General features: G+C 41.1%; 1 protein-coding gene across 2 annotated transcripts in view; it reads left to right on the top strand.

Moving 5' to 3' along the window:
* The first annotated feature begins 7,807 nt into the window (after positions 1-7,807).
* Positions 7,808-14,312, top strand: part of SLC25A16 (solute carrier family 25 member 16) — a 51,647-nt gene continuing 45,142 nt past the window's right edge. Inside the window, exons 1-2 of one of the 2 annotated variants that reach the window (XM_004470523.5) lie at positions 7,808-8,089; positions 13,229-13,321. In XM_004470523.5, coding sequence (XP_004470580.1) covers positions 7,963-8,089; positions 13,229-13,321 — 220 coding nt within the window. In that variant the 5' untranslated portion in view covers positions 7,808-7,962. The remainder of the gene's footprint in view (positions 8,090-13,228; positions 13,322-14,312) is intronic. The other variant, XM_012529839.3, reaches the window with a different exon arrangement.

The following is a 14,312-nucleotide window of genomic DNA, read 5'->3' as shown; positions in this document are numbered from 1 at the left end:
AAAAGCAATAACTCCCCCTTAGCATGGGACATGATTCCTGGGGATGAGCCTCCCTGGCACCAAGGGATTGCTACCAAGTACCAAGAAGCAATGCATCTGGGGGGAAAAAAAAGACCCTGACCAAAAGAGGGAAAAGCTAAAGACAAATGAGTTTGTATGGCTAAGAGACTTCAAAGTGAGTCGGGAGGCATTCCAAATGTAGTGCTTATGCACATCTCTACAGGATCTCATTGACAGTCAAAGTAGATACTACCACAAATAGCGAAGCTCCTTTGGGATATGTAGACATCCAGACACTATAGTCAGGGTAAATAGTTCAGGAATTTGGCCCCTTGCCGGTAGGTCCTAATCTGGCATTTATGCTCCCCAGTGTGACAGAGTTAGACTCAGCAGTGGTTTCCCTATGCATGACTCTTCTGTTCTTCTATTTGAACCTATAATTAGTACTAGAGTTGGTAGGTATATACCCAAGAGATTTAAGTCCTTGGGTTCTCCATGTGCCAGTTGAGGCCTGAATCTCAACAGAGTTGCAATACCTACTCTCCAGTTCAATGAACTCACCCAGGACAACTAACTGGAGGAGATGATGGGCAAACAACATATGAAGGAACCTACACCTGCAAGCAAGAGAGTCCCATGCATCAGATATATGGGTCTGAAGCACCCCTTAATTAGTGGTGGAGTGGCATCACCATCCCAGAGTCCTCAGGATTGGGAAATGAACTATGGACTAAAATAAATTTATTAGTATTCTGCTATAGACTTATTGTGATTCTAGCAATGGAAGAAATACCATTGTTGTGGAGGCAGTGACCCATGGATATTCTGGGGTTAGGGAGAGGGAAAAACAGTTGTAAGGGAAGAGAAGTTGGCCCAATGGACAGGGCGTCTGCCTATCACATGGGAGGGCCAAGGTTCAAACCCAGGGCCTCCTGACCCATGTGATGAGCTGGCCCATGCGCAGTGCTGATGTGCACAAGGAGTGTCTTGCCATGCAGGGGTGTCCCCCGCGTAGGGGAGCTCCACGCGCAAGGAATGCTCCCTGTAAGGAGAGCTGCCCAGCGCAAAAAAAAGTGCAGCCTGCCCAGGAATGGTGCTGCACACACGGAGAGCTGACACAACAAGATGAGGCAACAAAAAGAAACACAGATTCCCATGCCGCTGACAACAACAGAAGCGGACAAAGAAGATGCAGCAAATAGACACAGAGAACAGACAACCGGGGTGGGGGGGAAGGAGAGAGAAATAAATAAAATAAATAAATCTTTAAAAAACAAACAAACAGGTGAAATAGGGGGGCATTTTGGGACTTGGGAATCATCTTGAATGACGTTACAACAAGTACAGGCCATTATATATCCGGCCATAACCTACAGAGTCAAATGGAAGAGAATGTAAACTACAACGTAAACTATAATCCATGCTTAGTGGCAATGCTCCAAAATGTGTTTATCAATTTCAATGAATGTATCATACTGATGTAAGATGTAACTAATGTGGGAAAATGTGGGAGGTGTGGGGAGTGGGGCATATAGAAATACCCTATATATTCTCTGTAACATTTTTGTAATTGAAGTATCTTTTAAAAAATAAAAAAGTGGAAAAAAATTCAGAAAATAAATAAAAAATAAAAGATAGCTAAGGGGAGCGAATGTAGCCCAGTAGTTGAGCATCTGTTTCCCATGTATGAGGTCCTGGGTTTAATTCCTGGGACCTTCTTAAAAAAGAAAAAGAAAAAAAAAGCTACAAATTGGAATTCAAAACTTCTAAATATTGGGCCATGAAAACTATTTTTTGTACGTTTTTGATACCACAGCAATAATGATAAATATTTTACTAATCACCTGAAAAAAAAAAAGTTAACCATTATGGTCTAAAAGAAGCAACATAATAGAAGACCTGAAGAGAAGACAATGTTAATTAAGATGGCACACTGATTCCTACCTATTTCATCAAATTTTCGAGTACATGTGGGTTTGGGGGAAAGCTTTCCAAGAAGCCTTTTTAGGCAATTATTGTTAAATGTGGTCTATATGGTATTCACATATTGTCTATATTTTAAAAACCTGCACAGTCCAGATAGACATCATTAGGTGTTTTTGTATATTTTCATCATCTTTACAGTTTGTGCCAGCCACCCCCAACCCTCTCTGTGCTGCCTTAAAACAGCACCTTTCTGTCTTCCCAGTTCTGATAATGCCCCTCTCAACTCTCTCAACCACCCTACCAAAAATCTTTGCAGCATCTTTGACTTCTCCTATGGCTTTCCCTCCACATCCAGTTCATTAGCAGGCCAGCAGATGCTGTCTTCTCCATCTATTTCCTTTCTTTTAAAAATATATTTTAAATAAAATTTTATTAAAGTGTATCATTCATACCTGATCACATATAAACAAGAAGTGTATAGTAAAAGTTGTGAACTTACAAAACAAAGAAGCATATCATCATACAAGGCTCCCATACATCACCCCACCACCACCACCTTGCATTGTTGTGAAACATTTGTTACAAAGTTTGAATCCGTTTCTTTTCTGATCACTATGTTTCCATGTTCCCACTAGCCCTCTTGCTTGGATTCTTGAAAAGCCTTCCTAACTGGCTTCCTTACTGTCAGGTCTGTCAGTGTCTGCCATTCCAAGCTCCCTACTCATTTCTCTGAGATTACATTTTCTAGAACAAAGCTGTCATCGGCTTCTTGTTATCCACTGAATTAAATCTAACTCTTTCGTCCAAGAATAAAATTGTTCATGGTATAACTTTGATTCTCTGGCCTTATTGGTCAGGGCCTGCCATACAATAGTGGGGAGTCACCGAGGAGTGTTAAGGACCTTAAGCCAGGCAAACTGGACTAGCCCTTGTTCTTTCAACCAATTGTGTTTCCTTAACTGTGTGTGTGTTTGTCTTGTGTGCCTGTGTCAAAGGACATTTCAATTATCTCCTTCCCTGATGACCTCATGACCACTGACAAATACGGCTTGCCTTTTCTCTGTGTCCCCACTTTTTACCTTATGTATATATAATAGTTATATTACTGTTAGGTTCACACATGTCCCTTGAAATAGTAAGTACCTTGATGGATAGTATTGGTTTCTCTCTCTCTTTTAGCCTCTGCTAGATATCCAAAATGTGAAAGAAAGAGGAAGAAAAGACTGTTTTAAAAGTAGATCCACCATCATTTATCATTTATTCAGTGCCAAATAACAAATTCAATGAACACAACAAATAATCCCTTTCTTCATGGAGCTTACATTCTGGTGGGGAGAAATTGACAGGAAAAAATATTTTATATCTGATACAACTTTTATATACAATATTTTATTTATATACACTCACACACATGCAAACATACACACACACATTTTGTTTCCACAAACTGGGTTATTTAAAACAACAGAAATTTATTCTTTCACAGTTCTGAAGGCTAAATATCTGAAATCAGGGTGTCAGGAAGGCCATGCTCCCTCTGAGGTTTAGGGAAGAATCCTTTCTTACCTCTTCCAGCTTCTGGTGAATCCAGACATTCCATGGCTTATGGCTGGATAACTCCAATATCTGCCTTCTGTTGTCATGTGGCCTTCCTGTCTATGTGTCTGTGTATCTGTCCACTTCTTAAATGGACACCAGTCATTGGGTTTAGGACCCACCCTTATCTAGTATGAACCTTAACTTAATTACATTTATGAAGATCCTATTTCCAAATAAGAGTACATTCTGAGGTTCCAGGTTGATGTCAATTTTGGGTGAAAACTATTCAATCCACTACAAATACAGTGCTGATAAAGGTTATGGAAATAATGAAAATTAAAGCAGGGAAAAGAGGTAGTGCTAGGGATGAGGTGCAGTGATGATTTTAAATACAACAACCAGGAAAGGCCTCCTTGAGAAGGTGACCTTTGAAGGTGTAAAGAACTGAAGGAGGGGAGGGAGGGAGACAGTTATTTGGAGTATTTAGGGGAGGAGAAGTACCAGCAGTAGGAACAGTATGTGCAAAGTCCCTTAGGTGAGCATGCCCAATGTTCATGAGGAACAAGAAAGAGGACAATGAGACTGGAGGGAATCCTAGGAGTTGAAGCCAGAGATATAGTAGGGAGCCAGGAGGCCATCGTAAGGATTTTAGTTTTCTCTAAGTGAAATGGGAAGCCTTGGAAGGGTTGTTGTTTTTTTTTAAACAAATCAATTTTATTGATACATATTAATAAAGCATAAACCCATCCCAAGTGTACAATGAATGGTATTTGGTATAGTCACATAGTTGTGCATTTATCACTTCAATCTATTGTAGGTTTTAAAGGATTGCTTTGACTGCTAGGTTGAGAAGAGATTGTAAGGGGCAAGAAAAAGCAGAGAGACAAATTAGAAAATTACTTAAAAGTTTATGGTCTGAGATAAGGAGTTACCATTTATAGAAATGAGGAAAGAGCATGGGAGTAGCATGTTTGGGAAGGAAGACCAAGAGTTTAATTTTGGATATGCTAAGAAGATGCTGGTAGATAACCAGAAGGAGATGTCAGAGGTATAAATCAATAGAGTTTGGGGAATGGAAGTGTAAGGACAGCAGAATGGGAGTCATCACCACATACACAGATGCTATTGAAAACTATGGGATTGGGAAGCAGATTTGGACGCACGGACTTGGCCACATGCGAGGTCCACAGTTCAAACCCCGGGCCTCCTTGACTCTGGGGAGGAGCTGGCCCATGCGCAGTGCTGGTGTGTGCAAGGAGTGCCCTGCCACGTAAGGGTGTCCCCTGCGTAGGGGAGCCCCACGCGCAAGGAGTGCACCCCGTAAGGAGAGCTGCCCAATGCGAAAGAAAGTGCTACCTGCCCAAGAATGGCACCACACACACGGAGAGCTGACACAACAAGATGATGCAACAAAAAGAAACACAGATTCCTGGTGCCGCTGATAAGGATGGAAGCGGTCACAGAAGAACACACAGCGAATGGACACGGAGAGCAGACAACCTGGGGGGGAGGGGAGGGAGAGAAATAAATAAAAAATAAATCTTAAAAAAAAAGACATTATATTAAAAAAAAAGAAAACTATGGGTTGGGTGAGATCACTGAGAATAAGTGTAATTATAGAAAAGACGCAGTCCAAAGACTGAGCTCTGCGTTACTCTATTACCTGCAGGTTGGGGAATTTAGGAGTAATCAGCAGAACAGGTGGAGAGGAAATCATTGGATGTTTAAATCATTAAACTTATCAGTTATAATTTTATTTGTTATTGTGGCAAAATACATGTAACATAAATATTTCCATTTTAACTATTTTAAAGTGTACAGTTGAGTGACATTTAGGGCAATCACAATAGTGTACAACCATCACCATCTATCTAGTTACAGAACGTGTCATCACCCCAACAGGAAAGCTTATAACCTAACAGTCACTCTCTGTTCCTCCCCCACCCCAGCCACTGGACAGCACTAATCTGCTTTCTGTCTCTATGGATTTGCTTATTCTGGACCTTTCATATAAATAGAATCATATAATATATTGCCTTTTGTGTCTGGCTTCTTTCATTTAACCATTGTAGCAGTTCAATATGGTTATGAATTCCAAAAATAGATATTGGATTATGGTTGTAATCTGATCTGTACCAGGGTTTGATTGAGTTATGATTAGGGATTTAATTGGGCCACGTCATTAGGGCATTGAGTACCTGCCCCTTGGTGGAAGGGGACTCACAGATAAAAGGCAAGGCAAAGGACAGAGTTGGGGGTTCTTAATGATGGAGTTTGATGCTGAAGTCTTAAGCTAGAACCCCGGGAAAGAGACAGAGCAGTTTGCCTGATAGTCTTACAGCTGACCTTGTGCAGCAAACAGGAGCTGAGCCCAGAGGAACTCGGGGAGGCTGAACACATGCGGATGTTGGCAGCCATCTTGCTCTAATACATGAAAATAGACTTTGGTGAGGGAAGTAACTTATGCTTTATGGCCTGGTATCTGTAAGCTCCTACTCCAAATAAATACCCTTTATAAAAACCAGACAATTTCTGGTATTTTGCATCAGCACCCCTTTGGCTGACTAATACAACCATGTTTTCAAGGTTCATCCATGTTGTAGCATGTATGAATTCTTCACTCTTTTTATGGCTGAATAATATCCCATTGTATGGATATAGCACATTTATCCATTCACCAGCTGATGAACATTTAAGCCATTTCCACCTTTTGGTTACCATAAATAGTTCAGCTCTAAGAATGCATATAAATGCATTTGTTTTAGATCTGTTTTCAATTCTTCTGAGCAAATATATAAGAATGAAATTGGAGAGTTATATGATAATTCTATGTTTAACTTATTGAGAAACTGCCAGATTGTTTTCCACAATGGCTGCACCATTTTACATTTCCACCAGCAACGTACAAGGATTCTAGTTTCTCCACACCCTTGCCAATACTGGTTATTTTTCTTTTAAAATTATTATAGTCAACCTAATGAGTATGGTGTCTCATGATTTTTTGTTGTTGTTAAGATTTAAATTCCCCCATTGTCTGCCTCTGTTTCCATTTGCTGTGCATTCTTATGTGTCTGCTTGTCTTCTCTTTAGGTGGCACTGGGAACCGATCTTGGGACCTTGCAGAGTGGGAGAGAACTGCTCAATCTCTTGTGCTACCTCAGCTCCCTGATCTGCTGCATCTCTTATCGTCTTTCTCTGTGTTTCTTTTTGTTGCATCATCTTGCTGCACCAGCTCTCTGATCGAGCCAGCTTGCCTTCACCGGGAGACCCCAGGAATCAAACTGGGGATCTCCCATTTGGTAGACGGTAGATGGGAGCCCAATTGCTTAAGCCACATCCACTTCCCTGAATTGTGGTTTTGATCTGCATTTCCCTAATGACAAATGACACTGAGCATATTTTCATGGGCATGTTGGCCATTTGTGTTATCTCCTTTGGAGACATGCTTATTCATGGTCTTTGCCCATTTGTCAGTTATAATTTATACAGAACTTCCATTCCTGATCTAGATTTAATTTTGAAGTTGGGGGACACTAAGTGATATATTAAACCTGTAAAATTCATCTCTCTGAGAATGGAAATTAATGGGAAGGGATGTACCAGTACAGCCTACAGGACAGGGTAAAATACAAGTTAGCACGGAAGGGACTGCAGCAGTGGGGGCAGGAAGAAGAAACTGGGACTTTCCTAAAAGTTTAGGACAGAGACTTGGGGTTGGTGGACAAAAAAAGAGCTCAGTGGAAGGCCACCAACAGATTCAGACAGGTCTGACAGGGGCTAAGTATTTGAGTAATTTGCAGGGCCTCAAAAAAAGAAACTGGGAGTTTAACAATATTTCTTTGCATAGGCAGTGGTGGTGGCGAAACCATAGTGGGGCCCTGGGAGAGCAGAAACTGTGGTTCAGTGTTCAGAGATGGCAGAGCTGATTTGGTGGGAGGGGGAGCAAGTTCAGACGTGGCTGGAAAGCGGAGCTAAAAGTTGGTTTGGAAAGGGTGCATCTCAGCAAGGTCAGAGGACAGCCCAATGGGCGGTTACAAGGCAAAGGACAGGACCCCGGGAGGGGAGCAGCGATGCTCTTCTTGACGTGGTGGGTTTTTGGAGGGACCCTCTCGCGGGCCACGATTCCTGTTTTCCGTGTGAATATAAGCGGCCTAAAAAAATGAAGCGGGGTAGAGGAAGTGACGAACTAAGTGACTCCCTCTTCGCGCCCAGGTTCTAGTCCCACCTACCCGCTCAGACCTCGCGGGGCCCCGGGGTACCGCTCCGGGGATATTACGCCCGGTACAGCTCCCGGCTCCGCCCAGCGCAGGGCGGGCTCCACGGCCACCCAAGCCCCGCCCCTGGCGTACGCCATCAGCCCGCGCCGCGCCGCGCCGCGCCGCGCCGCACAGCACTGCGAGCACGGCGGCCGGCGTCCTGTCACCGCCGGCTCTGGCAATGGACCCGGCCTCTGATTTGTAACTTGGGGAGGGAAGCTCCGGACCCGGCCTGGCCCTGATGGCGGCTGCGGCTGCGGCGGCTCTGGCAGCGGCCGACTCCCCTCCCGCGATGCCGCAGGCGGCAGGGGCGGGAGGGCCCACCGCCCGCCGAGACTTCTACTGGCTGCGCTCCTTCCTGGCCGGAGGTGGGTGTCGGCTGGGTCCTCGGGGCTTGATCCCGGCCAAGTCCGGCGCGGGCGGCGGCGATGACATTCTTGGACTCTGGTTGCTGCAGTGCCTCGCCAGATGTTTGCCCTGACCTGCCGTAACTACTCTAATAATCACTTGACTAGTGACAACCAAGTCCTGGTGCGGAAGAGTCAGAGGCTCTCAGGGGGAAGTGGAAAGGCTCGACCCGTACCCATTCTCCAGGGTTAGGAGAACGGGGGGAAAACGCAGGAGCCCTTGCAAGATCCCAGGATTTCAGTGAAACTTGCTGGGTCCCCATTTCCTTTATAAAATCATGGATGACCGAATGCACAATTTGTTTTTGTTATTTGCTTAAAGGAAAACAAATATTGGAGATCAGCTTTTGAAAGATGATTGGGAAATTGTGCAAAAGTGTCTACAACCAAAACTGGTTCCAAATATTCTAGTAAACTGTGCCAGAATTGACAAATAGTTGGTGGAGCCCTACTGTTGGTGTTATTATGGGGTCAGAGGGCTCATACTGTCTCTAAGGAATTTCTTCTGCCTTCCCATAAATAGGTATTTCAGTCTCTACCCTCCCTTAAGTGCCTGTCTGGATTTTCATCACTTAATAATTTGTTAGGGCTGGGATTTTAATCACATCATTGGGGCTTGGAGCCAAGTGGTGGTTATGGGAGAAGGTTAAGAGAGATAAAGGGGGCCAGAAAATAAAGGGCCTTGCAAGCCACTGTGAAGATTATGACTTTTACTCTGAGTGAAATAGGGAGCCATTGCAGATTTTGAGCAGAGAAGCAACAAAATATGACATGTTTCAAAAGGATTACTGGCTGCTCTGTTGAGAATAACAGTAGGGATGCTAATATGGAAGCAAGAATGCTGCTGCTGTCTGGATCAGGGTAGTAGCTGTGGAGGAGGTGAGAAGTTGTGAGATTCTGCACATAGAACAAACAGGATTTTTCACATAGATTAGATGTGGGATGAGAAGAGAAGTTAAGGGTGACACCTTTTGGCCTGAGCAAATAGAAGAAATGGAGCTGTCATTGCTGAAATGCAAAACGTTTTAATTGTAGCAACTTTCATGGTGGTGGTTGGCGGAGATAAAGAGTTCACTTTTGGATAATGTTACATCTGTAATGTTTATTGGACATTGAAGTAGAGTCTTGGTGAAAGGCAAGGATAGCAACTGGAACTCTTATGCTCTGTTGGTGGTAGTGTAAAATGGTACAGCTGCTTTGAAGAACTGGTTGGACAGTTATCTATGAAGTTGAACATTTGCATCTTACATGACTCAGAAGTTTCACTCATAGTTTCACTTAACCTACGTATTTCTGTTCATATCTACTATATTCTATAGCCTAAAACCAGATGAAACCCCAAGGTCTGTCAACACTAGACTGTATAACTTAAATATGGTATTTAAAAGAAACCCACACACATAATGAAATACTATACGGCACTGAATATGAAGAAATTCCTGTCATTTGCAAGAATGTGGATGTATTTCACAAGCATAATGTTGAGCAGAAGATGCCAGACATACACAAAATGTATACTGTGTGATTTCATTTGTATTAAGTCCAAAAAACAATAGAAACTAAGTTTATATTGTTAGAAGTCAGAAGAATGGTTATTGCTGAGGAGGAAGGGCAGATAGTGAATTTATGAGTAGAGAAGGACTTCTGGGGGGCTGGGAATGTTCCATTTCATGATCTGGGTGATACTTACATAGGTGTGTTCACTTTACAGTAATTCGTTTAGTGGCACACTTACGATATATGTATTTTTCTCCATGGATCTTAAATTTTAATACACAAAGTCTGTTAAAAGGAGGACTAGGAGACAAAGTATGGAAAACACTACAAAGGTATCTTGATTAAACTGCACATTTTTTAGGAGCTTGCATAATTGTTTCCTTAAAGTTTATCAAGGCATAATTTTATACAGTAAAATTCATTCTTTTTAGGTATGCCTTTGAAGGAATTTTGACAGACATGTTGTGTAATAACCACTGAGACAAGATAGCAAATAGTTCCATCACTCCCAAATATTTCCCTCTCCCTTTGTAGTCATTTCCTTCCTCTCATCTCCAGCTCCTGGAGCCACTGATCTGTTTATCATTATAGTTTTACTTTTTCCAGGACATTATTTATATGGATAGAACCATATAGTATGTAGCCTTTTCAGTCTGGCTTTATTCACTTAGCAAAATGCTTTAAAGATTCATCCTTATTAAATGTATCAGTAGTCTGCTCCATTTTATTGCTAAGTAGTATTCTATTGTATGGCTATACCACAGTTTCACCCATTGATGAAAATTTGCTTTGTTTCTAGTGTTTGGCTGTTTGAATAAAGTGGCTATGAAAAGTTGCCTGTAGGTCTTTGTGTTGTTGTATGTTTTTGTTTCTCTGGGATAAATACTACCTAGGAATGGGATTATGGGGTCTTAGGGCAAACATATCTTTATAAGAAACTGCCAAATTTTTCCAAAGCGTCTATTCCATTTTGCATCCCTGCTACCTTGTCAGTACTTGGCATTGCCATGGTTTATGTATGTGTGGGTGTGTATGTGTTTCTGTTCTAATAGGTGTTTAGTGGTGTCTAATTGTGGTTTTAATTTGCACTTCCCTGACTAATATTGCTGAGCATTTTTTATGTGCTTATTGGCCAACTGTATCTCTTCTTCAGTGAAGTGTTGGTTCATAGTTTTGGGAAGTTTGTACTGTTTTAAAGATCATTTAGGAGTACTTGGTTCAAGTGATATGAAAAAATACTCCTGGACAGATTTAGTGCCTTAGTTTCCTGTCCTTAAAATGGGATAATACAAATATCTACCTAATATGGTTGTGGTGACCATTAAATAATATCTGTGAAACCCTGGCACAGTGAAGTTAAATCTCAGAGCTTCCTGGTACAAACTAAATACTCAATACAAGTTGTTAACTATTATTGTTTGCTTGCTGTGGCCTTGGGCAAATCTTTTTTATTTTTTTGTGGGGGGAGGGGAATCTTTTAACTACAGTTACTCCACCTTAAAAGGAAGTTGCTTGATCTAACTCAGTGGACTGTTGTGATGATTAGTTTGGGCTATAAAGTACTGTGATAAGCAAGTTAAGATATTATTAAAGGAACCTTCTTATTATATGGTTAATGCAGACATGACTGAGAAGATAATGGTATAACAAAATGATTTTTTTTTTTTTAAAGATTTATTTATTTTAATTTCCCCCCCTCCCCTGGTTGTCTGTTCTTGGTGTCTATTTGCTGCGTCTTGTTTCTTTGTCCGCTTCTGTTGTCGTCAGCGGCACGGGAAGTGTGGGCGGCGCCATTCCTGGGCAGGCTGCTCTTTCTTTTCACGCTGGGCGGCTTTCCTCACGGGCGCACTCCTTGAGCGTGGGGCTCCCGCACGCGGGGACACCCTTGCATGGCACAGCACTCCTTGCGCGCATCAGCACTGCGCATGGCCAGCTCCACACGGGTCAAGGAGGCCCGGGGTTTGAACCGCGGACCTCCCATATGGTAGACGGACGCCCTAACCACTGGGCCAAAGTCTGTTTCCCAACAAAATGATTTTGAAACCAAATATACCCAGATGCAAATTATTTTTAGTTTGTCCTCAATTTTGGATAGTTTTGACCTTTATTTCTATTAGTTCAGATAAGAGAGGCTTGATATAGAAACTTACATGTGAATGTAATATTCGAGTGCAAATATACACTTTATTTTTGGCATACTTGAGAATATGGATTTTAAAAATCCGTTACATGCTGTTTTAGTTTGCCAACGGGCTGCTGATGCAAAGTACCAGAAATACGTTGGCTTTTATAAAGGGATTTTTTGAGGTAGCAGTTTACAGTTCCAAGACCGTGAAACATCCATATTGAAGCACCGTAAGAGGTGCTTTCTCACCAAAGTCAGCTACTATTGATTCTGTTGTCTAGGCACACGGCAAAGCAAGACCGCTGCTGATCTCTGCTGAGATTTCAGCCTTTCCCTCTGGGCTCACTGTCTCTGCTTGAGCTGCTTCGTGGGCCCAGCCGCTGGGGGGCTTTGTGCGTAACCAATCCTCTAGTCCTCTCTCAAACTTCTAGTCCTCTTGCATGTGGCAGGATAAAAAATGGTGGCTTCCAGCAAGAGGGCAGAGACTCAACATAATTCATACCCCACTTATGAGTCCCATTGTACTCCCAGGAAAACCCTAAAGCAGTTTAATCAAAGAACCCTCAACTGAATTTAATGCAATCAAAGGTATCACACCTGCAGGAATAGATTAATTTAATAACATTTTCTTTCTCTTTTTGGGATTCATAAAATAGTCTCAAACTGCCACATACGCTGAGCTATTAAATAAACGTATATAGACTTTGAATGATTTTTGTCTTTACATTCAGCAAATATTTACTGAATCCATGCTATAGGTGAGGCCCTGTACTGGTCTCTGGGGATGCTGCAGTGAAAGAGTCCCACAAAGTCCCCTTTCTCCTGTACCTTCTGGAATATGTAATCATTGGTGAAGGGCTTAATGCAGTTACAAGAAAGAACCTAAAGACTGTTTTACCCACTTATAATAGTAACAACCCATCTTACCTAGTTTTTACTACAGGTATTTTAGAAAAATCTTTACATTATCTTCTTGGAAGCATGCCAAGCTAGTAGGGCTTGGCCTGGATTTTGACTTATCCTAAAGTCCATGTATGCACTTAACTATTCTGCTATAATCCATGTGTCGGTACAGTGGCACATGGTAGGGACCAAATATATATTTATTGAATGAATAAGTGAATAACTGAATATTTCGTGGGTATAAATAAGTTGGTCATTTCAATGAAAAAGTTATCCAGAAGGAAAGGAAGCTATTTCAAAGACAGCCTCGCATTTGGGTTAATACCTTCAAGTGTCTCCATAACTCCATTTGGGCATGCTTCTCAGTGCTGATCAGGTATTAGAGGGCCTATTTACACACTTTTAAGTCTGATATGGTCAAATATTAAGTTATAGTAGTATCCCTGCTACTAGTCACTTCTACCCATGGAGACCAAATTAGAGATCATAGGGTTTGCTGACTAAACAAGTAAAGATTTCCATCTGGAAAGAAATGGTATGCAATTTCTTCCTTACTTAAAAAAGTTTTTTTTTAGGTATTGCTGGATGCTGTGCCAAAACAACAGTTGCTCCTTTGGATCGAGTAAAGGTTTTATTACAAGCTCACAATCACCATTACAAACATTTAGGTGAGTTGACAGATGCTAAAGAAAAGAAATGAAAGAAAACATTAGCCATCTGTTTGCTTGGTTCCCAGTTGTAAATTATACTGAAAAGAGGACACAAAAGGGGAGTTCAAATTTGGGGGAAGATTTTTGCATGTAATGTATCTCTAATCCATTTTAATCTTTTTATTTGCAATAATGGTTATTTAGTATGTATGAATAAACTATTATAAAAAAAATCAAATCTTTAGTTGTTCCTTACAAACATAAAAAATCAGACATTTAAATTAACTTGGACTTTGTAATAATATGTTATCTATGGGAATAGAACTTTTATAGCCTTTTTGTAGAGAAGTTTGGTAATGTATATCAAGTGTTTTGAAAAGGTACATACTCTGACCTTGCTGGTCATAGAATTCCAGTTCTAGGAAGTTATCCTAAAGGGGAAATTAGACTTGTGCTCATTGAGACTATACAAGGATCAGTGCATTATTTGTTAGTTTAAGAAAAAAAACAATCCAAATATTCAATTATAGGAAATTGGCTAAATTAAATTTTAGTTGATCCATATTATAGGTTATTTTGCAAGCATAAACAGTCTTATTGAAAAATACTACTAATTGACAGGAGACAACGTTCATAATGCATTAAATTAAAAAACTACAAAATGTTTAACGGTATACATTTTATATAAATAAACATGTACTTAGACAAAACTATGGCAGGACAAAAGCTAACATTATTGAGTGGTTGCTTATGAATAGTTGGATTATAGAAACTACCCCCCCCCAACTCATTTGAAATACACATTAGATATGTATTACTTTTGCTGTTTGGGGGAAAAGGATTTAAAAGAAAAATAATATGGACAGAGGCCAAGAAAGAAATCAGGCCAGGGTTAACTACTGCTCACGCCACTCCATTGTTTTATAGTTTCTTGCTTCAGTAGCTAGGAATGATAGGTGCTGTTTAAGATCTGTGCAGCAGCTTTGTTTATAACTTTCTTCAAACTTAT

This window comes from Dasypus novemcinctus, chromosome 6 (genome assembly GCF_030445035.2).
Source record: "Dasypus novemcinctus isolate mDasNov1 chromosome 6, mDasNov1.1.hap2, whole genome shotgun sequence".
Lineage (NCBI taxonomy): Eukaryota > Metazoa > Chordata > Mammalia > Cingulata > Dasypodidae > Dasypus > Dasypus novemcinctus.
Note: the sequence above shows the minus strand (reverse complement) of the source record. Positions and strands in the feature narration are given on the sequence as shown.